This window comes from Pseudophryne corroboree, chromosome 2 (genome assembly GCF_028390025.1).
Source record: "Pseudophryne corroboree isolate aPseCor3 chromosome 2, aPseCor3.hap2, whole genome shotgun sequence".
Classification (NCBI taxonomy): Eukaryota; Metazoa; Chordata; class Amphibia; order Anura; family Myobatrachidae; genus Pseudophryne; species Pseudophryne corroboree.
Genome location: NC_086445.1, coordinates 143,823,969 through 143,848,164, shown reverse-complemented (window position 1 = coordinate 143,848,164; position 24,196 = coordinate 143,823,969). Strand labels below are relative to the sequence as shown.

General features: G+C 46.8%; 1 protein-coding gene across 10 annotated transcripts in view; it reads right to left on the bottom strand.

Moving 5' to 3' along the window:
* The window catches only part of FRY (FRY microtubule binding protein), a 761,330-nt gene that overhangs the window by 88,244 nt on the left and 648,890 nt on the right, over nt 1–24,196 (bottom strand). For all 10 annotated transcript variants that reach the window (XR_010204858.1, XM_063951775.1, XM_063951776.1 and 7 more), the window contains 4 exons: nt 23,287–23,894; nt 22,025–22,122; nt 21,765–21,935; nt 6,013–6,153 (listed from right to left, as the gene is read on the bottom strand). Coding sequence is in view for 9 of the 10 variants with exons in the window: in XM_063951775.1 (XP_063807845.1) it covers nt 6,013–6,153; nt 21,765–21,935; nt 22,025–22,122; nt 23,287–23,894 (1,018 nt within the window). In the remaining variant the exon portion in view is untranslated. The remainder of the gene's footprint in view (nt 1–6,012; nt 6,154–21,764; nt 21,936–22,024; nt 22,123–23,286; nt 23,895–24,196) is intronic.

Here is a 24,196-nt window from a genome sequence, read left to right as displayed (position 1 = left end):
ATAAGCTGGTTCAGGTGAAACACTGACACCACCTTAGGGAGAGAACTGGGGACGAGTCCGCAGCTCTGCCCTGTCCGAATGGACAAACAGATATGGGCTTTTTTGAGAAAAAAACCACCAATTTGACACTCGCCTGGTCCAGGCCAGGGCCAAGAGCATGGTCACTTTTTATGTGAGATGCTTCAAATCCACATATTTGACTGGTTTTAAACCAATGTGATTTGAGGAATCCCAGAACTACGTTGAGATCCCACAGTGCCACTGGAGGCACAAAAAAGGGGTTTGTATATGCAATACTCCCTTGACAAACTTCTGGACTTCAGGAACTGAAGCCAATTCTTTCTGGAAGAAAATTTACAGGGCCGAATTTGAACCTTAATGGACCCCAATTTGAGGCCCATAGACACTCCTGTTTGCAGGAAATGCAGGAAACGACCGAGTTGAAATTTCTTTGTGGGGCCTTCCTGGCCTCACACCACGCAACATATTTTCGCCACACGTGGTGATAATGTTGTGCGGTCACCTCCTTTCTGGCTTTGACCAGGGTAGGAATGACCTCTTCCGGAATGCCTTTTTTCCCTTAGGATCCGGCTTTCCATCGCCATGCCGACAAACGCAGCTGCGGTAAGTCTTGGAACAGACATGGTACTTGCTGAAGCAAGTCCCTTCTTAGCGGCAGAGGCCATAAGACCTCTGTAAGCATCTCTTGAAGTTCCGGGTACCAAGTCCTTCTTGGCCAATCCGGAGCCATGAGTATAGTTCTTACTCCTCTACGTCTTATAATTCTCAGCACCTTAGGTATGAGAAGCAGAGGAGGGAACACATACACCGACTGGTACACCCACGGTGTTACCAGAACGTCCACATCTATTGCCTGAGGGTCTCTTGACCTGGCGCAATACCTGTCCCGTTTTTTGTTCAGACGGGACGCCATCATGTCCACCTTTGGTATTTCCCAACGGTTTACAATCATGTGGAAAAAACTTCTCAATGAAGTTTCCACTCTCCCGGGTGGAGGTCGTGCTGAGGAAGTCTGCTTCCCAGTTTCCATTCCCGGGATGAAAAACTGCTGACAGTGTTATCACATGATTTTCCGCCCAGCGAAAAGTCCTTGCAGTTTCTGCCATTGCCCTCCTGCTTCTTGTGTCGCCCTGTCTGTTTACGTGGGCGACTGCCGTGATGTTTTTCCCACTGGATCAATACCGGCTGACCTTGAAGCAGAGGTCTTGCTAAGCTTAGAGCATTATAAATTTACCCTTAGCTCCAGTATATTTATGTGGAGAAAAGTCTCCATACTTGATCACACTCCCTGGAAATTTTTTCCTTGTGTGACTGCTCCCCAGCCTCTCAGGCTGGGCTCCGTGGTTACCAGCATCCAATCCTGAATGCCGAATCTGCTGCCCTCTAGAAGATGAGCACTCTATAACCACCACAGGAGAGACACCCTTGTCCTTGGATATTGGGTTATCCGCTGATGCATCTGAAGATGCGATCCGGACCATTTGTCCAGCAGATCCCACTGAAAAGTTCTTACGTGAAATCTGCCGAATGGAATTGCTTCGTAGGAAGCCACCATTTTTACCAGGACCCTTGTGCAATGATGCACTGTTTTTAGGAGGTTCCTGACTTGCTCGGATAACTCCCTGGCTTTCTCTTCCGGGAGAAACACCTTTTTCTGGACTGTGTCCAGAATCATCCCTAGGCACAGCAGACGTGTCGTCGGGATCAGCTGCGATTTTGGAATATTTAGAATCCACCCGTGCTGATTGTAGCAGTATCCGAGATAGTGCTACTCCGACCTCCAACTGTTCCCTGGACTATGCCCCTATCAGGAGATCGTCCAAGTAAGGGATAATTAAGACGCCTTTTCTTCGAAGAAGAATCATCAATTCGGCCATTACCTTGGTAAAGACCCCAGGGTGCCGTGGACAATCCAAACGGCAGCGTCTGAAACTGATAGTGACAGTTCTGCACCACGAACCTGAGGTACCCTTAGTGAGAAGGGCAAATTTGGGACATAGAGGTAAGCATCCCTGATGTCCCGGGACACTATATAGTCCCCTTATTCCTGGTTCGTTATCACTGCTCTGAGTGACTTCATCTTAATTTGAACCTTTGTAAGTGTTCAAAAACAAATTTTTAGAATAAGTCTCACCTAGCCTTCTGGCTTCAGTACCACAATATAGTGTGGAATAATACCCCTTTTCTGTAGTAGGAGGGGTAATTTAATTATCACCTGCTGGGAATACAGCTTGTGAATTTTTTCCCATACTACCTCCTTGTCGGAGGGAGACTTGGTAAAGCAGACTTCAGGAGCCTGCGAAGGGGAAACGTCTCGACATTCCCATCTGTACCCCCGGGATACTACTTGTAGGATCCAGGGGTCCTGTACGGTCTCAGCGCCATGCTGAGAACTTGTCAGACGCGGTGGAACGCTTCTGTTCCTGGGAATGGGCTGCCTGCTGCAGTCTTCTTCCCTTTCCTCTATCCCTGGGCAGATATGATCTTATAGGGACGAGAGGACTGAGGCTGAAAAGACGGTGTCTTTTTCTGCAGAGATGTGACTTAGGGCAAAAAACTGTGGATTTTCCAGCAGTTGCCGTGACCACCAGGTCCGATGGACCGACCCCAAACAAGTCCTCTTCCTGTATACGGCCATACTGTGCCGTTTGGAATCTGCATCACCTGACCACTGTCGTGTCCATAACATCTTCTGGCAGTTATGGACATCGCGTTTATTCATGATGCCAGAGTGCAAATATCCCTCTGTGCATCTCGCATATATAGAAATGCTCTATAGTCAATAAAATACTGTCCCTGTCAAGGGTATCAATATTTTTAGTCAGGGAATCCGACCAAGCCACCCTAGCTCTGCACATCCAGGCTGAGGCGATCGCTGGCCGCAGTATAACACCAGTATGTGTGTATATACTTTTTATTATATTTTCCAGCCTTGTCAGCTGGTCCTTGAGGACGGCCCTATCTATAGACGGTACCGCCACTTGTTTTGATAAGCGTGTGAGCGCCTTATCCACCTTAAAGGGTGTTTCCCAACGCGCCCTAACTTCTGGCGGGAAAGGGTATACCGCCCATAATTTTCTATCGGGGGGAACCCACGCATCATCACACACTTTATTTAATTTATCTGATTCAGGAAAAACTATGGTAGTTTTTTCACATCCCACATAATACCCTCTTTTGTGGTACTTGTAGTATCAGAAATACGTAACACCTCCTTCATTGCCTTTAACGTGTGGCCCTAATAAGGAATACGTTTGTTTATTCACCGTCGACACTGGATTCAGTGTCCCTGTCTGTGTCTGTGTCGACCGACTAAAGTAAACGGGCGTTTTAAAACCCTTGACGGTGTTTTTGAGACGTCTGGACCGTACTAATTGTTTGTCGGCCGTCTCATGTCGTCAACCGACCTTGCAGCGTGTTGACATTATCACGTAATTTCCTAAATAAGCCATCCATTCCGGTGTCGACTCCCTAGAGAGTGACATCACCATTACAGGCAATTGCTCCGCCTCCTCACCAACATCGTCCTCCTACCTGTCGACACACACGTACCGACACACAGCACACACACAGGGAATGCTCTGATAGAGGACAGGACCCACTAGCCCTTTGGAGAGACAGAGGGAGAGTTTGCCAGCACACACCAAAAACGCTATAATTATATAGGGACAACCTTATATAAGTGTTTTCCCTTATAGCATCTTAATATATATATATAAGCATATCGCCAAATTAGTGCCCCCCCTCTCTGTTTTAACCCTGTTTCTGTAGTGCAGTGCAGGGGAGAGCCTGGGAGCCTTCCCTCCAGCCTTTCTGTGAGGGAAAATGGCGCTGTGTGCTGAGGAGATAGGCCCCGCCCCTTTTTCGGCGGCCTCGTCTCCCGCTCTTAACGGATTCTGGCAGGGGTTAAATATCTCCATATAGCCTCCGGAGGCTATATGTGAGGTATTTTTAGCCAAAATAGGTATTCATTTGCCTCCCAGGGCGCCCCCCTCCCAGCGCCCTGCACCCTCAGTGACTGCCGTGTGAAGTGTGCTGAGAGGAAAATGGCGCACAGCTGCAGTGCTGTGCGCTACCTTTAGAAGACTGAGGAGTCTTCTGCCGCCGATTCTGGACCTCTTCTTACTTCAGCATCTGCAAGGGGGCCGGCGGCGAGGCTCCGGTGACCATCCAGGCTGTACCTGTGATCGTCCCTCTGGAGCTGATGTCCAGTAGCCAAGAAGCCAATCCATCCTGCACGCAGGTGAGTTCACTTCTTCTCCCCTAAGTCCCTCGTTGCAGTGATCCTGTTGCCAGCAGGACTCACTGTAAAATAAAAAACCTAAGCTAAACTTTCCTAAGCAGCTCTTTAGGAGAGCCACCTAGATTGCACCCTTCTCGGCCGGGCACAAAAATCTAACTGGCTTGGAGGAGGGTCATAGGGGGAGGAGCCAGTGCACACCACCTGATCCTAAAGCTTTACTTTTTGTGCCCTGTCTCCTGCGGAGCCGCTATTCCCCATGGTCCTTTCAGGAACCCCAGCATCCACTAGGACGATAGAGAAAAATTTAAAGAGAGAGTTAAGCCGAGTACAGACTTAGCGATGTGTACCCAAGCCCCACATCGCCGCCGATGGGACCCGGCAAGTGCATACACACTTGCCTATGCCGGGTCCAACGGGGGCAGTGTGGTGTGTCACGTGTTGCTAGCGACCCATGGAAGTGCACATATCATGGCTAGACGATGTACCTGACATGTTGCTCTGATCCGCAGGACCAGTTACTGTGTAGCCAGCTTTAGATTTGGGTGGGGTTTGTTTAAACTGAACTCTAAATTGCAGTGTAAAAATAAAGCGGTCCAGCATTTCTGGGCTACATGCAGAAGCAGCCGGTATATACCCTGCATGCTAAAAAAATATATTTGCATCCCTTGCATTGCAACATGGTCTGTCCAGGTATAAAAGTTACTTGCCCTTCTTTGCTTTACTCCCACCTCAGAATCAGGCCCTAAATGTGCATAGTCGACCCAATCCAGCTCATATCCTACAGTATGTCTATTTTTATAAACTACTTCTCTAGCAAACTGTATCTAAATCTTGCTTCCCTGAGTAGTAGCGGAACCCTGAAATCCAGTGGCTAAGCCCAGCAGGGGCTCTGCTGAGCTGGAAACAGGCTGCGGATGTTAGAGAAACTGCTCACAGCTCCTCTACATCCTTATTCAGGTATACCCAGCATCGGGTGTTTTTTTTCAAATACTTATAATACACCAGTTGGACGTGCAAATGCCGGGATTCACTGGTTTATATTTAATGCATCATCACAGGAGACTGTGCCGATTTATTTGATATATACGACACTTGTATATCTGTGTGCAACTTAGTCTCTGAATCTGATATGAAGTGCTATGGTGCAGTTCTCTAGTGCTTCATATACAGACTCAGTCGCATCCACAAATGCGACAGACGCATTTTTGGCCAAAAAATAAGGAAAAGACGCTCAACACTAGTAGTCTCTCACAGGACGGCTCACTCACGCTAAGCGTATTTTGCAGTGTGGCGTATTGAAGCTAGATGTAGGAGAACACATCTGTATCTCCTTCTGATGGATTCATCAAAGTCGGTATGATAGACATGAAGGGATATCTCATGGAGGTAATGGGTGACCTGTTGCCCACCATGGCTTTTCTGTGGAACTTAGATGCTCTATAGACTGAAATTGCTCATACAAAATTGTTTCAGATAATATTTTCCAACTACTGTGCTTCATTGATCATTCTGCCTTGTCCATATGAGGCCTCCACTTGCCCCAGGCTATCAGTCAGTTTGAAAGTGGGTTTGCATAACAGAATGAGGGAAGGCAGGGAACCATATTAGCACCAAACAACTTATGTCAATAGGATGCAAGCCATGAGCCTACACTTAGACACAGCTCTCCGTGACACACATGGGCAGAACCATCATACAAAACACATCATGCGTACTTAATAAAATTAGCTGTGTTCTTTCATTTATACCTGGACATATTTTTCAATTGTCTTCAGCACTTCTATGTTGAACTGCTTTCCTGGAATGCCTGACATGTCCATATGGCTGAGAAGACTGTAAATAATCTGCAGAAGAGACTGTTGCATACTGGGAAGGCCTTTCTCTAATAACTGGAAAGATAATACACAGATAAGAGTTGCTAAATAAAAGAACATAAGTGATGCTTTCACAATTGTAAGCTCTCAATATAATGAAAGTTATCTAGAATTTTTAAAAAAGCTGTTATCATCTAGATTCAGTTCTTCCCTAAACAGTTACAAGTAAAACAATACATACAGTATACAGCGATTCTTCAGGCCACTCTTAAGTCAGTTAAGTAGATATTAAGTAGAAAAATAAATGCCACGGAACAGAAAATGTTTGGGTTCCCCCATCTCGGTAGGGTATATACAGCCTATAACTCAGGTCACTATTCTGCACAAATGATGAACTACTATTAACAAACCTCCCTCCCCGGTCAGCTACCTTTAGAAGGATAAAATAAACTCTAAACTGAGTAAGCTCTCCCCACAAACCACTCATTCTTACTATACTTTCCATTCACCATCAGAACTTATGAACAGCTGCACCCAAGGAACCTCCAAAAGAATATAAATTTACTCCCTTTTGTTTTAAACTGTTGTTCTTAATCTACGGCTCTAACCACAGAAATTTACACATTATACCCCATGGTGTCCTGCGGATGAGAAGGAAAAAAGGAAGAAAGGTACTGGAGTACAATTTCTACATGGTGGAGCTCCAAGAAAGAAGCAGGTTATGTTACAGCTTACAACTGACCCAAACATTCATTATGAGGTGTTTCCTGACCCTGCTTATTATCCATTACAGTTACAAATACTGTAAGTATACACACAATTTCTTCCACCGAAAGAGACTCGCAACCTGATGCACTAGAAATTGCATCCACATACGAATAATGGTACATGTAATGCTACCACCAAACAATCACCCTTACATTGAAGAGGTCATTTACACAGAAACAGAGAATTTGACGGCAGATAAGAATCACTTGGCCCATCTAGTCTGCCCCTTTCTTTTACCATATTTTTACCTCAACCCTATTTGATCCTTATTTCTGAATAAGGATATCCTTATGTCTACTCCATGCATGTTTAAATTGTTCTACTGCCTTAGCATCTACCACCTCTGATGTTAGTCTATTACACTTGTCCACTACCCTTTCTGTGAAGAAATTGTTCCTCACGTTTCCCCTGTCCAATTTCAGTGCATGTCCCCATGTTCTAATACTTCTCTTCCTTTGTAGAATGTCTCCTGCCTTGTTAAAACCCTTGATATATTTGAAAGTTTCTATCATGTCCGCCATTTCTCCAAACTACAGTTTTGTGATGTAGGCCATGCAGTATTTTAGTTACCCTTCTTTGTACAGTCTCTAATGTATTTGTGCAAAAGGTGAAGGCTGAGATATCCAGGTAAAGGACTACGAGGTGTGGCTATTCAATAACAAGACTGATGCTATAATTTACGTTTAATTACATTAAGTACATTTTAACCCCAATTCCCTTCTATGTACTCCCCTTCTGCATCCACACAGTGTTGCATTCTTATTGTCCATTTGCTCAATATCTGTCAGCTGTCAACAGCTCCATTATTTTCTTCTTTACCTCAGTAACGTGTTCCTTTGAGTACAGATATGACTTTAGGGAAAAGAAAGAAGTCACACTGTTTTTGGTAAGATCAGCACAGAGGACACGTGGACACTCGCTCAGGTTAGAGGAGAGGAGATTCCGCACAATACGGCGTAAAGGCTTTTTCACGGTAAGGACAATACATGTTTGGAATTCCCTGCCCGAGGGAGTTGTAATAGCGGAATCTGTCAACACCTTTAAAAATGGGTTAGATAAATTCCTAATGGATAAGGATATCCAGGGGTATGGTGCATAGTCATGCATTATAGTTACTATAAATAGGGATAAAATGTAACGGCTGACAGCAGCATCAGTCAGAAACTTTAGTCAAATCATCATGCATAGGAGACCACAAATAGGTTGAACTCGATGGACAATTGTCTTTTTTCAACCTCAGATGCTATGTTACTATGTTACATGGTGCTAGGTCTGGTGAGTATGAAGGGTGTTCTAGCACTGCAATCTGTTTCTCAGCCAAAAACTGCTTCACAGAGAGAGCTGTGTGGGCTGGTGCGTTGTCCTGATGGAGGATGAAACCATTTTTCCGCAATTCTGGCTTCTTTCTTCTGAGTCTTTCCCACAAAGTTTCTAGAACATTTTTGTAGTTATGTTGATTCAGTGTTGCACCTTATGTTACCCAGTCTGCCAAAATAACACCCTTAGTATCAAAGAAAGCAATTAAAATGGCTTTGAATTTGGGTTTGCTTTGATGTTTTGTCTCAGGATCATACTGGAAGATCCATGTTCCATCACAAGAAAATAAGTATCTAAAAAATGTGAATCCGCTTAAATGTGTTACAAATGTCTGTATAAGTTCACTTTCGATTTTCTTTCTGCTCGGCAGTGAGAAGCCTTGGAACCGTCTTAGAACAAACCTTTGTCATGTTAAGATTTTGATGCAAAACTTGCCTAACAGTCTCTTTGTCGAAGTTTACTATTTCTGCTATCATTTGGATATTGAGTCGACAGTGAATTCAAACAAATTTCCTTATTTTATTCCAAATTTTCATTTAGTTTTGATGTGCAAGGCCTTCTGGGACGTTGATCATCTTTGTCATCTTCATGACTGTCACCAAATATTTGTGCCACTCAAAGACACGAGCACATGACATACAATCTGCACAGTAAGCCTCGGTTTGCATACAGAAAGACTGTTGGCGTTTTGTTCAATTGAACTAACAAACATTTTTAAGTTAACACGCTGCTCTACTTTTGAATTAAGCATTTTTCTGACGCATGGGGAAAAAAAAGAGGATTTTGGTACTTACCGATAATCCATTTCTCTGAATCCTCTAGGGGACACTGGAGTCCTATACAGTAGGGGTGTGAAGCTTGCAACCGGAGGTGTGGCACAATCTAAAATTAGCATTGTCTGCACAGCCGGCTCCTCCCCCTTCACATCCCTCCTCCCTCAGTTTGGAAAATTTGACTGAGAGAATAGGACATGATACTATAGCACATGGCGAGGAACCAAACCGTACAACATATCAAACAGCAGCCAAGAACCTTCTTTAACCGAAAAATTAACGCTGTTTGTACGAACTGTTTGAACAAGAACTATGAACACAGCAGGCAGACAGCACCGAGGCGGGCATCCAGTGTCCCCTAGAGGATTCAGAGAAATGGATTTATCGGTAAGTACCAAAATCCTCTTTTCTCTTTCATCCACTAGGGGACACTGGAGTCCTATACAGTAGGGGACGTCCCAAAGTTATCCCCCAGGGAGGGAGTGCTGTAGGTGGCCTGCAAAACTAAACGTCCGAACTTTAAGAGTCACCGGACGCAAAGGTATCAAACTTGTAAAATTTCGCGAACGTGTGGGCTGAGGACCACGTCGCCACTCTGCAAAGTTGAGTACTGGAAGCACTTCTGGCAGCCGCCCATGAGGCACCCACTGAACGGGTGGTATGAGCACCCGTCTGAACAGGAACCTGTTTGCCACAGGAAATATAAGCTTGCCGAATGGCCAGTCTAATCCATCTAGACAAAGACTGCGTAGAAGCTGGCCAACCCTTCTTAGGCTCATCATAAAGAACAAACAAATGGTCCGACTTTCTGAAGGACGACGTAACTTGTACATATACCCTTAAAGCTCGGACAACATCCAAGGACACGTCCCCATCTGCGAGACCCTGGAAAGATGGGACCACAATTGGCTGGTTTACATGAAACCCCGAAACAACCTTAGGAAGGAAATCTGCTCTTGTACAGAGTTCTGCCCTATCATCATGGTTTAAAAAGGGCTCTTACACGATAAGGCCGAAGCCAAGGCAAGCAATAATGTGACCTTCCAAGAGAGATATTTCAGATCAGTTCTTGCCAGCGGCTCAAAAGTCCAACACCAAATTTAAGTTCCATGGTGCAGTAGGAGGACGAAAAGGGGGTTGTATCCTCAGAACCCCCTGTAAAAAGGTTTGAACCTCTGGCAAGGATGCTAACCGCTGTTGAAATATGATGGAGAGAGACGCAATTTTAACCCTTAGAGAGCAAAGCCTCAGGCCTACATCTAGACCAGCCTGAAGGAAGAGTAGAAGTCTGGATAAGTGAACAATCACCCACGTTATTGACACCAGTCCATGTACCTCTTCCAAATTCTGTAGTAGTGCATGGCTGTGACCGGCTTCCTAGCGGCAATCATCGTAGGAATGGGCGTTCTTGGTATTCCTCGGCTTCTCAAGATCCGGGTTTCAATAGCCACGCCGTTAAACGCAGCCTGTTCAGGTTTGTGGAACAGCCGCTGAAATAGCAGGTCCTCTCTCTGAGGTAACCGCCAAGGATCTTCCGCTAGTAACCCTCGCAGGTCTGAGTACCAACTCCTGCGGGGCCAATCTGGAGCGATTAGAATCGCCCACACTCGTTCTCGTTTTAACCATTTCAGAACCCTGGGTATGAGGGGGAAAGGTGGAAAAATGTAAACCCTCCTTTAACACCAAGGAAGTGTCAATGCGTCCACTCCTTCTACTGCTGGATCTCTTGCACTGGACACATATCTGGGCAGCTGATGGTTTTGCCAAGACGCCATTATGTCCACTTGAGGTAGACCCCATCTCCTCACCACCATGTTGAAAATCCGTGCATGTAGGAACCACTCTCCCGGATGCAAGTCCTGGCGACTGAGATAATCTGCTTTCCAATTTTCCACACCTGGAACGAACACTGCCGAGAAGATGACGATTTGCCCTTCTGCCCACAACAAGATCTTTGTGGCTTCCTTGAACGCCATCCTGCTCTTTGTTTCTCGACGGTTTATGTAAGCCGCCGCCGTGACATTGTCCGATTGTATCTTTAAGTGTTGACCCATTACTAGGTCCTCGGCTAAGAGAAGCGCAAAGTAAGCTGCTCTTAGGTCGAGAATGTTAATAGGTAGGTTGCTAACCAGCAACTTCCATCGGCCCTGAAACTGATGTTCCTCTAAGATGGCACCCCAACCTCTAAGACTGGCGCCGTTGTCAGGATCCTCCAATCCCAAATGGCGAATCTCGTGTGCCTGCTGCGAGATTCCTGTGCAACGACCACCAAATGAAAGAGGTTCGTACGCGCGGTGGAAGTTGGAATCTTCGATGTAGAAGCCAGTGCGAACCTGCTCCCTGAGCAATGGGGTTCATCTGGAATGGTCGGGAAGGAAGTCTGCCTTACTGGAGAGCTTCGAACGACGCCACCATCTTCCCGAGAAGTTGCACAGAGAGGTTTAGAGAAACCGTGTGTGTCCTCAGTACCTGAGCCACCAATCACTGTAGGTCCTGGAACCTGTTCTCTGGTAGGAATACTCCCAATTGTACCGTGTCCAAGATGAGACCGAGGAATTGAATCCATTGAGTTGGCATGAGGTTGGATTTCTGGAAATTGACAATCCACCCATGTTGAATGAAAAATTGCTGAGATGTCTGAACATGATTGATCAGCTCTTCCTGAGATGATTGCTTTGATCAGTAGATCGTCTAGATAAGGTATAATCGTGACCCCCAACAGTCTCAATCCTGAAAACATGATTGCCATGATCTTCGTAAAGATTCCTGGGTCCGACGATAGACCGAACGGCAAGGCCCTGTATTGGTAGTGATCCGTCACCAGTGCGAACCTTAAGTAAGCCTGGTGAGGAGTCCTGATTGGGATATGCAGATATGCATCCTATATGTCCATGGATACCATGAACTCGCCTTGTTCTAAGCCTACAATGACCGACTGGATTGATTCCATCGTAAATTTGTAGACCCTTAGAAACTGGTTTAAAACTTTTAAATTGAGTATCGGTCTGACCGTCCCGTCTGGCTTTGGCTTGACAAAAATATTGTAATAGAAACCCGTTCCTCTCTGAAAGGTGGGAATTGGAATAATGACCTCTGACCATAGTAATTGTTGAATTGCTGTCAGTAGTGCTTTTGCTTTCTGAGGGCACCGAGGCAATCCCGTTGTAAAAAAACCGACTGTGAGGCCTCTGTTGAAAATCCAGTTTGTACCCCATGGAAATTATGTCGTTTATCCAAGGTCTGGTGAGGTGTTGGCCCAGATGTCCAGAAAACCTTCCAGATGTGCGCCCATCAAGGGGGACCCCAGGTGAGCTGGGAGGCCATCATGCCACGGTCTTGTCAGAAGGTTCCTGCTGTAGCCTACGAAATCCACTTGTCCAATTCTGGACCAAAAAGAATCTCACCCCCAAAGGGGATGGATTCTACCGCCCTCTTGGTGTCAAGAGTCTCCTTGCCAGTCTCTGAGCCATAAAATCCGTCTAGCCGATATGGCCGATGCAGAGATGCGCGATGTTATCCTTTGAGACTTGACACAAGTATGAAGCAGATTCTCAAATGTGTTCCGCCAGTTGGGTAATCTCTTCTAAGCTATTTTCCTCCTCAATAGCCTGTACAATATGGCCAGACCATGCTCCCATGGCCTTGACCCAAACACAGATGATCGCAGGTCTCTGTGCTGCACCTGCTGCTACAAAAAGTGACTGTGTGAACCTTACGATCAGAAGCATTCTGTAAAGTCGGTACATTAGGCATCGGTAAGATTGTCTTTTTCGACAACCTTCCTAGGAAAGTATCCACTACTGGTGGAGTCTCCCACTTATCCATTACACCCTTAGGTAGGGGATAAGTTACTTGAAACCTTTTCTAAAGTTGAAAGTGTTTGTCAGGTTGTTTCCAAGCCTCCTCCATTTGAGATTGGAGGGATTTAGGAATGGGAAACACTGCTGAACGCGGTTTTTAGGATTCAAATAATTAAAAATCCTCTTCTACCTAAAGTTTAGGGTATCTTTTACAGCGTCAATTAAGGAATGAAGACCAGAGATGTCTGTGTCCTCTTCCGGAGAATCGACGTCTAGGTTGAATCAACTCACCTTCCTCTGTATCAATAATAAGACCCTCCTCCTCCTCTGGTACAATAGGAAGAGGTATTTTAGTTGCCCTGCGCACAATTGTTTCTGCCTGTGCGGGCGGTGTTAACCTGTTGAAAAAATCTCTCTTGTACGGAGTTCTCCATCGTCTCCGAGAATCCCGCAGCCCATTCCGATTGCTGCTTGCGTGATTCCGCCCTCTCCTTGGAGATTCTATCTGCAAGGTTATCTTCCCATGACCGAGACGAAGCACTGCTCCCAAGCGGAGCGTCCTTGTCTAATCAGGAGTCGCACCCCCCGGAGCTGCCAACCCGTGTGCTGTTTGTTACATTTCGTGCAAACATAATAGGTCTTAGAGGTCCTGGTTGGTGTCTTAGACATGTTGAATAAACCCCGTACCAAACTATTAAGCAGCGCTTTCACCCTTTAAACTAGGAAGAGAAAGACTGTGATAGATGACGGAAGCAAAGGTAATTTTGTCCCGGGTGGGACTTGAACCCGGGCCCCTGCCTATGGATGTCTCTTTAGTAATGTGCTGAGCCACACCAGCTCTGCATATTTGGAGTCACCTGGCTGGATTATCTGTAATATATTAAAAAATAAATTAAAAATAAATCATAAATAAAACACCAGCCTTATTGCAATTCCTGCACACCCAACTGAAATTCACTGATATGCTGGGGTTGTCCGTTGCTTCCTTTAATTTTCGTCAGGATCATTATCACCGAAATCCCTTGAAAATATAAATACAAATTGTAATAATGAAAGTACAGGAAATCCATTGCAGCTTTTTAGAAATCTATTACCCATTTTTACCAGTAGAGGGAGCTCCCATCTAAAGAAAGACTCCCTTCCCCTGACTAACTGGCTGTCTCCGTGAGGGTTGGAGTATACCCCCCTCGATTTCAGTTTGGTGCCTGAAATTCCACAAGTAGTTTTATACCGTTCCGGTAGGTAGCCACAGGACCGAGAGGAGCCCGCCCCCCCAGCCCTGTCAAAACGCTGGGACCTTTGCTGTGCGCCGTGCAGCCTCCCGCTCTTATGCAGCGCTGACTTCTAATAGCGCAGTGCTGCCTCGTTGTCTATGGAGCGTTCTTACCTAACCCGCTCTCAGCCGCGCACTCCGTTCTGGCCGCCGCCCGCGCTCCCCGCTTTCAGATCTGGACGCTCTGTGGAGCGGCACTACCCCATGCGCTCCCTGCTGCGGCCAGTTGCTTTTCCAGCCACAGCTACGGCTGATATGGGGATTGCTGGCGCGGCCCGCTGTGACTAAGCGCTACAGTGATAGGGGTAATAGCAGGGGACTCTATCTCTGACTCCCCTGTCTATAGAGGCTTTCGTACAACCAGTATTTACAGAGCCGGGCTGCTGAGAGGATCTCCTGGAGAGAGGTGCAGGTCCCTTCAAAAGGGATCTTTGTCTCTCAAAAACCATGTTAGCTTTGTCTTCCTTTTCTTCAAGTGGACAGAGCATCCATTTAGTATTATTTCTTCAAGGAGCAGTATATATAAAAAAAACAAAAAACAAACAAAACAAAAAACTTTCTCCTTGAAGAGAGATGCAGTTCCCTTCAATAGGGAACTTTGTCTCTCCGATGATATGTAGCCTTGTCCCCCTTTTGGTTAGGTTGACGCAGCCACCCTACGTATTAGTTTTAGTCAGGAGCTCAGTGCTCCATGTGCTTCACCTCCAGCACAATTTTTCAAACTGAGGGAGGAGGGATGTGAAGGGGGAGGAGCCGGCTGTGCAGACAATGCTAATTTTAGATTGTGCCACACCTCCGGTTGCAAGCTTCACACCCTTACTGTATAGGACTCCAGTGTCCCCTAGTGGATGAAAGAGAAAACACAAACTTCTTCCAATACTGTGTGGCAGCAAACTATCTGTGCGAGAGGGGTGACACTTGCAAAAACGTTTTGGGATAGTCCAAGGTCAATGTTCTCCCATTCCCTTTCAACTCAAGCCAAAATGTTTTATTTTTTACAAGTACAATCTCATGATTTAATAGCCACACCTCAGTATTCAAAGGCTCAATTGTGCCCAATTCTCCACCACTGTGTAATAACCTGGCCTTACCTAGACCATTAGGGGACCGGGTACAAATGCATGGTACTGTAGGACTCTTTCCTTACATAACATTCATGAACAATTTACCATTTTTAGTTTAACCTCAAGGAGATTCACAGCAATTGGCACAATAACCACTAAATAGAAGAAACGCACATAGAGGAAACACATTAAAAACAGAGATTTTACTAGTAAAATAAAGCATCTGTGCGGGACTATAATTCACAAAATGACAGGAATTACAGATCAGTGGTTAAATTATCTGACAGATTTGCACAAATCAAAGAATTTGCATCCCCAATACGGAGGCTTATTTCAGGCAGCACCAGGGCCTAGATTCTCCATGAATAATGCAGTGGCATCCAAGGTCTAAAGAAAGGTTCAGTATTCAGACCCATTTCCCCAGGGGTGGCTCTTGATGAGTGGGGTTATGTCTATGCTTCCTCACGCGTTTTACCCATTGGTGGATTTTGTACTTCAGTCTCACTATCCTGTTGAAAGCCTAGGAACGTTAAAATAAGAATTTACTCACCGGTAATTCTATTTCTCGTAGTCCGTAGTGGATGCTGGGAACTCAGTAAGGACCATGGGGAATAGACGGGCTCCGCAGGAGACTGGGCACTTTAAGAAAGAATTAGGACTACTGGTGTGCACTGGCTACTCCCTCTATGCCCCTCCTCCAGACCTCAGTTAGGGAAACTGTGCCCGGAAGAGCTGACACAATAAGTAAAGGATTTGGAATCCCGGGTAAGACTCATACCAGCCACACCAATCACACCGTACAACTCGTGATAACTATACCCAGTTAACAGTATGAATAACAACTGAGCCTCACTGAACAGATGGCTCATAACAATAACCCTTTAGTTAGGCAATAACTATATACAAGTATTGCAGACAATCCGCACTTGGGATGGGCGCCCAGCATCCACTACGGACTACGAGAAATAGAATTACCGGTGAGTAAATTCTTATTTTCTCTGACATCCTAGTGGATGCTGGGAACTCCGTAAGGACCATGGGGATTATACCAAAGCTCCCAAACGGGCGGGAGAGTGCGGATGACTCTGCAGCACGGAATGAGCAAACTCAAGGTCCTCCTCAGCCAGGGTATCAAACTTGTAGAATTTTGCAAACGTGTTTGATCCCGACCAGGTAGCAGCTCGGCAAAGTTGTAAAGCCGAGACCCCTCGGGCGGCCGCCCAAGAAGAGCCCACCTTCCTCGTGGAATGGGCCGTCACAGATTTAGGATGCGGCAGTCCAGCCGCCGAATGTGCAAGTTGAATCGTGGAGCAGATCCAGCGAGCAATAGTCTGCTTAGAAGCAGGAGCACCCAGCTTGTTGGGTGCATGCAGGATAAACAGCGAGTCAGTCTTTCTGACTCTAGCCGTCCTGGAAAAGATTTTCAGGGCCCGGACTACATCCAGCAACTTGGAGGCCTCCAAGTCCCCAGTAGCCGCAGGCACCACAATAGGTTGGTTTAAATGAAACGCTGATACCACCTTAGGGAGGAATTGGGGACGCGTCCTCAATTCTGCTCTGTCCATATGGAAGATCAGATAGGGGCTTTTACAGGACAAAGCCGCCAATTCTGACACCCGCCTAGCCGAAGCCAAAAGCATGACCACTTTCCACGTGAGATATTTTAATTCCACGGTCTGAAGTGGCTCAAACCAATGTGATTTTAGGAAATCCAACACAACGTTGAGATCCCAAGGTGCCACCGGGGGCACAAAAGGGGGCTGAATGTGCAGCACTCCCTTAACAAACGTCTGAACTTCAGGCAGTGAAGCCAGTTCTTTTTGAAAGAAAATAGACAGGGCCGAAATCAGGACTTTAATGGAACCCAATTTTAGGCCCATAGTCAGTCCTGACTGTAGGAAGTACAGAAAACGACCCAGCTGAAATTCTTCTGTGGGGGCCTTCATAGCCTCACACCAAGCAACATATTTTCGCCATATGCGGTGATAATGCTTTGCTGTCACATCTTTCCTAGCTTTTATCAGCGTAGGAATGACTTCAACCGGAATGCCCTTTTCCATCAGGATCCGGCGTTCAACCGCCATGCCGTCAAACGCAGCCGCGGTAAGTCTTGGAACAGACAGGGCCCCTGCTGTAGCAGGTCCTGTCTGAGAGGCAGAGGCCAAGGGTCCTCTGAGATAATTTCTTGCAGTTCCGGGTACCAAGTCCGTCTTGGCCAATCCGGAACGATGAGTATAGTTCTTACTCCTCTCTTTCTTATTATCCTCAGCACCTTTGGTATGAGAGGAAGAGGAGGGAACACATAAACCGACTGGTACACCCACGGTGTCACTAGAGCGTCCACAGCTATTGCTTGAGGGTCCCTTGACCTGGCGCAATATCTTTTTAGCTTTTTGTTTAGGCGGGACGCCATCATGTCCACCTGTGGCCTTTCCCAACGGTTTACAATCAGTTGGAAGACTTCTGGATGAAGTCCCCACTCTCCCGGGTGGAGGTCGAGCCTGCTGAGGAAGTCTGCTTCCCAGTTGTCGACTCCCGGTATAAACACTGCTGACAGTGCTATCACGTGATTTTCCGCCCATCGGAGAATCCTTGTGGCTTCTGCCATCGCCATCCTGCTTCTTGTGCCGCCCTGTCGGTTTACATGGGCGACCGCCGTGATGTTGTCTGACTGAATCAGCACTGGCTGGTTTTGAAGCAGGGGTCTTGCCTGACTTAAGGCATTGTAAATGGCCCTTAGTTCCAGAATATTTATGTGTAGGGAAGCCTCCTGACTCGACCATTGTCCTTGGAAGTTTCTTCCCTGAGTGACTGCCCCCCAACCTCGGAGGCTTGCATCCGTGGGCACCAGGACCCAGTCCTGTATGCCGAATCTGCGGCCCTCGAGAAGATGAGCACTCTGCAGCCACCACAGCAGAGACACCCTGGCCCTCGGGGACAGGGTGATCAGCCGATGCATCTGAAGATGCGATCCGGACCACTTGTCTAACAGATCCCACTGAAAGATCCTTGCATGGAATCTGCCGAATGGAATTGCCTCGTAAGAAGCTACCATCTTTCCCAGGACTCGCGTGCAGTGATGCACCGACACCTGTTTTGATTTTAGGAGGTCTCTGACCAGAGATGACAACTCCTTGGCCTTCTCCTCCGGGAGAAACACCTTTTTCTGTTCTGTGTCCAGAATCATACCCAGGAACAGTAGACGCGTCGTAGGAACCAGCTGCGACTTTGGAATATTCAGAATCCAGCCGTGCTGTTGTAGCACTTCCTGAGATAGTGCTACTCCGACCAACAACTGCTCCCTGGACCTCGCCTTTATAAGGAGATCGTCCAAGTATGGGATAATTATAACTCCCTTTTCGGCCATTACTTTGGTAAATACCCTCGGTGCCGTGGACAGACCAAACGGCAACGTCTGGAATTGGTAATGGCAGTCTTGTACCACAAAACGGAGGTACACCTGGTGAGGTGGGTAAATGGGGACATGCAGGTAAGCATCCTTGATGTCCAGTGATACCATGTAATCCCCTTCTTCCAGGCTTGCAATAACCGCCCTGAGCGATTCCATTTTGAAGTTGAACCTTCTTATATAAGTGTTCAAGGATTTAAAATTTAGAATGGGTCTCACCGAACCGTCTGGTTTCGGTACCACAAACATTGTGGAATAGTAACCCCTTCCCTGTTGAAGGAGGGGAACTTTTATTATCAACTGCTGGAGGTACAGCTTGTGAATTGCCGCCAGTACTACCTCCCTGTCCTGGGGAGTGGCTGGCAAGGCCGATTTGAGGTAACGGCGAGGGGGAGACGTCTCGAATTCCAGCTTGTATCCCTGAGATACCACTTGTAGAACCCAGGGATCCACCTGTGAGCGAACCCACCGGTCGCTGAAGTTCCGGAGACGGGCCCCCACCGCACCTGGCTCCACCAGTGGAGCCCCAGCGTCATGCGGAGGATTTAGTGGAAGCAGGGGAGGATTTTTGTTCTTGGGAACTGGCTGTATGGTGCAGCTTTTTCCCTCTACCCCTGCCTCTGGGCAGAAAGGACGCGCCTTTAACCCGCCTGCCTTTCTGGGGCCGAAAGGACTGTACCTGATAATACGGTGCTTTCTTAGGCTGTGAGGGAACCTGAGGTAAAAATGTCGACTTCCCAGCTGTTGCTGTGGAAACGAGGTCCGAGAGACCATCCCCAAACAATTCCTCACCCTTGTAAGGCAAAACCTCCATGTGCCTTTTAGAATCCGCATCACCTGTCCACTGCCGAGTCCATAATACTCTCCTGGCAGAGATGGACATTGCATTTATTCTAGATGCCAGCCGGCAAATATCCCTCTGTGCATCTCTCATAGATAAGACTACGTCTTTAATATGCTCTATGGTTAGCAATATAGTGTCCCTGTCAAGGGAATCAATGTTATCAGACAGGGAATCAGACCATGCTGCTGCAGCACTGCACATCCATGCTGAAGCAATAGCAGGTCTCAGTATAGTACCTGAGTGTGTATATACAGACTTCAGGATAGCCTCCTGCTTTCTATCCGCAGGTTCCTTTAAGGCGGCCGTATCCTGAGACGGCAGTGCCACCTTTTTTGACAAGCGTGTGAGCGCTTTATCCACCCTCGGGGACGTCTCCCAGCGTAACCTGTCCTCTGGCGGGAAAGGGTGCGCCATCAGTAATTTTTTAGAAATCACCAGTTTCTTATCGGGGGAAGCCCACGCTTCTTCACACACTTCATTCAACTCATCTGATGGGGGAAAAACCACTGGTTGCTTTTTCTCCCCAAACATAATACCCTTTTTAGTGGTACCTGGGTTAATGTCAGAAAAGTGCAACACATTTTTTATTGCCCTTAATCATGCAACGGATGCCCCTTGTGGATTGTGTATATGTCTCATCCTCGTCGACACTGGAGTCAGACTCCGTGTCGACATCTGTGTCTGCCATCTGAGGTAGTGGGCGTTTTTGAGCCCCTGATGGCCTTTGAGACGCCTGGGCAGGCACTGGCTGAGAAGCCGGCTGTCCCACGGCTGTTACGTCATCCAGCCTTTTATGTAAGGAGTTGACACTGTCGGTTAATACCTTCCACATATCCATCCACTCTGGTGTCGACCCCGCAGGGGGTGACATCACATTTATCGGCACCTGCTCCGCCTCCACATAAGCCTCCTCATCAAACATGTCGACACAGCCGTACCGACACACCGCACACACACAGGGAATGCTCTGACTGAGGACAGGACCCCACAAAGTCCTTTGGGGAGACAGAGAGAGAGTATGCCAGCACACACCACAGCGCTATATAAACAGGGATTTACAGCACACAAAGTGATTTTCCCTATAGCAGCTATAATACACAGTATTGCGCCTAAATTTAGTGCCCCCCTTTTTTTTACCCTATTGAGCCTGGAAACTGCAGGGGAGAGCCTGGGGAGCGTCCTTCCAGCGGAGCTGTGAAGAGAAAATGGCGCCAGTGTGCTGAGGGAGATAGCCCCGCCCCTTTTTCGGCGGGCTTCTCCCGCTCTTTATATTAATATTATGGCAGGGGATTTTTACACATATATAGTTTATTAGACTATATTATGTGTTTTTTGCCATTTTTAAGGTAATCTAATTTGCAGCCCAGGGCGCCCCCCCTCCCCCCCAGCGCCCTGCACCCATCAGTGACCGGAGTATGTGGTGTGCATGGGGAGCAATGGCGCACAGCTGCAGTGCTGTGCGCTACCTTAATGAAGACCGGAGTCTTCAGCCGCCGATTTTCTCCTCGGAATCTTCCGTCTTCTGGCTATGCAAGGGGGACGGCGGCGCGGCTCCGGGACCGGACGACCGAGGCTGGGCCTGTGTTCGATCCCTCTGGAGCTAATGGTGTCCAGTAGCCTAGAAGCCCAAGCTAGCTGCAAGCAGGTAGGTTCGCTTTTCTCCCCTAAGTCCCTCGTAGCAGTGAGTCTGTTGCCAGCAGATCTCACTGAAAATAAAAAACCTAATAAATACTTTCTTTACTAGAAGCTCAGGAGAGCCCCTAGTGTGAAACCAGCTCGAGCCGGGCACAGATTCTAACTGAGGTCTGGAGGAGGGGCATAGAGGGAGGAGCCAGTGCACACCAGTAGTCCTAATTCTTTCTTAGAGTGCCCAGTCTCCTGCAAAGCCCGTCTATTCCCCATGGTCCTTACGGAGTTCCCAGCATCCACTAGGACATCAGAGAAATACTTGGTGAACAAGGCGACTCACACTGGTAAAATGTGGGAAAAACAAACTTTAGACACACCGGACTAAAATACATGTCTACAATACGTGTCTAGTGCAAAGAAGGCCCCAGGTGGGGCTGACCTCTACTTGACAAAGCCGCATAGCCAGGCATACCCTTTGGGCCAAATCCATGAAAGTCTAAACACTTTACCAAGATATTTGCTGCAAATGGCTCATCAAAACCAAACGGAGTAGCTACTGTATTTTAGTTACCCAACACTCTGTTGCAAAACTGTACTAAAGACATTTCTAAACTTCTGAAGAAAACTGTTGAGTTTTTACAGACAAAGACATCTTCTCCCCAAATGAGGCTCGTGTCCCAATAGGGCAAACCTCTGAGCCAGCTTGTGCCTTCTCTTCCCCCTCTGTTCTCCTTATTGGTTTTGTATTTATGTAACTGATATTTTGGCAAATTTGTTTGTGAACTGTTCATTATTTGTGTGGTACCTACCTCTGCTAGGTAAGTCACCATATTGAGGGTAATGTCAGCAAAGGCTTCATGCAGGTATCTGCACACCACATTCACCCACGTGGAACAGTCTCTGGTGTAGCTGTGCGTTTTATACAGGGTCATGACATGAGCCAGGTTGGACAGCTTAGGGTTCTTTTCTTCCAGGCAGACCTAGTGAAAGGATTTATCGGGTTATTAGGACATTTATTTCTGGTATGAAATAGGCGACTGATACTGAAAATGATGCTGACAAATCCCACCTGTGCAATCCTCTCTGCTACGTCCTTACAGAAATGGTTTGGACTGTCAAAATGCTGGATTAGGTGAGGCAGCAAACACAGGATATTCAAAGGAAATCCTGAAAACAAGGAATAAATAGATTATAAACATGATTTATATATACTCTGATTGCACTGCTCACAAATAGTAGATAATAGTACCGCCACAATGTGTCAGGTAGAACGTGAAAGAGCACTGTATCTCAGCGTGCCTCACACGTGTGCGATGTAGCTATACACACACAGGCTGTTTCTATGTACATTGCCTTCCTCTATATTGTCATTATTCTAGGCTACAGCTCTTCACCTATCATCTCAGGCTAATAGTAGGCTACATAAAGAAAACCATCGGGTTGTCGCGCACAGAGTCCCTGCTAGAGCACAGGAGGATGAGTGTAATTCATGACGGCACTGTAGTATGATTCAGTCTTCATGTTTTCTATTTATTTTACCCTCAGGGTATTATCACAGAGCACTTACAAATTAGTTATCTTTTATATATAAGTATCATATTACATAGCACTGCACATTGAGAGGCTCCTGATAGAAATGACTTACAATGACATGAAAGAGAAGGTAAAGATGGTACGGTCATAATTTACTTTTAACCTAAGAAGTTGGTATCATAAGAAGTATATGGAAATCAGAGATAAACACAGCGCACAATATAGAGAGAGGTAGAGAACAAGCTCAGGAGGAGACAGAGAGGGAGAATTCTCTATGTGAGAGGGAGGCTGCACGCTCCACACAATTGGGCACTAAATGGGAGTGAGCGCTCTGTGGGAGAGCAGGTGTTCCGCAGGAGTGGGAGAGCTGGCACACCGCGGGAGAGGAAGGGAGAGTGGGCGCACTGCGGGAGAGGGAGGGAGAGCTACCTAATTGCAAGAGAGGTAGAGCAGGTGCTCTACAGGAGTGGTAGAGTGGGCGCACCGCGGGAGAGGGGTGGGATAGCTGCCTCACTGCAGGCTTAAGAGAGCGGGCGCTTCGCTAGGGAGGGACAGCGGGCGCTTCGCTAGGGAGGGACAGCGGGCGCTTCGCTAGGGAGGGACAGCGGGCGCTTCGCTAGGGAGGGAAAACGGCCGCTTCGCTAGGGAGGGAAAGCGGGCGCTTCGCTAGGGAGGGAAAGCGGGCGCTTCGCTAGGGAGGGAAAGCAGGCGTTTCGCTAGAGGGGACAGTGCGCTCTATCAGAAAGGGTGCTCCATTAGAGATAGCGAATTATGAAAGGGACACAAACACAAATTTACCTATGACATGTGATGAGTCCACCACGGAAACACGAGACACAGGAGTAAGTGCACTGAAGAGGTGAAGTGTCAAATCCGTTGTTGTGAGAGAGGTGAACCCTTTAAGGAGAAGTTGCTGCAGTCCGGAGAAATCTGCCCATTTCAGCTGCCCTTGCAGCTTCTCCAGCTTCTCTCTGTTTTCAGACTTGTCCAGCGGCAAATGAGTCAAAAGTTTGTTCAGCAGTCTCAGCGCCATCAGATATTCAAATTCAAAGTCCGATTCCATTAGGGCTACAGCAACCCAGAATATAGTGGCCAGCAGGTTGGTTGGATTATTTATGTGAGAAGGATCTGTGATGTTGTCCTTCAGTGAAGATGAACTCCTGGTTTTTGGTGAGAATCCCTGTTGAGTGCAAGCTTGAATCCTGTCCAGGGTGGCACTGCGTGGTGGATCTGAGGAATTGTCCGCCACACCAAACTTTTTGGGAACGGAGAAACTCCTCTGGTGTCGGCTCCGTTCGGCAGTGGCAGTATTTACCCCAATCACTCCAGAATTAATGTTCAGCTGCCCAGTGCTTTTTCTGTTTGCTGTTAACTTTGTATTGGAGGACAAATCAGGAGATGATGAGCTGCAAATGAGAACAAGGTATTTACAAAGAATTCTCCATTACATGTAATACACAAGGGCACAAGTCTGTATGTATTGAGAATACTGGTCATTCAGGACAGTTTACATCCGTCCAAAGGTATTTAAATAAAGAATAGAAAAAGTCAAAACTAATTAACTTTATTTATTAATTTATTTTAAATAGATACAAATATCATGATGGTTTTATTGGTGTAATAGGAATGCTGTATGTCCTCCAGTCTTAGCAGCAGTGAAACGAAACGGACACTTAGACGAGGCATCGAACATTAGAACCAGCTCATT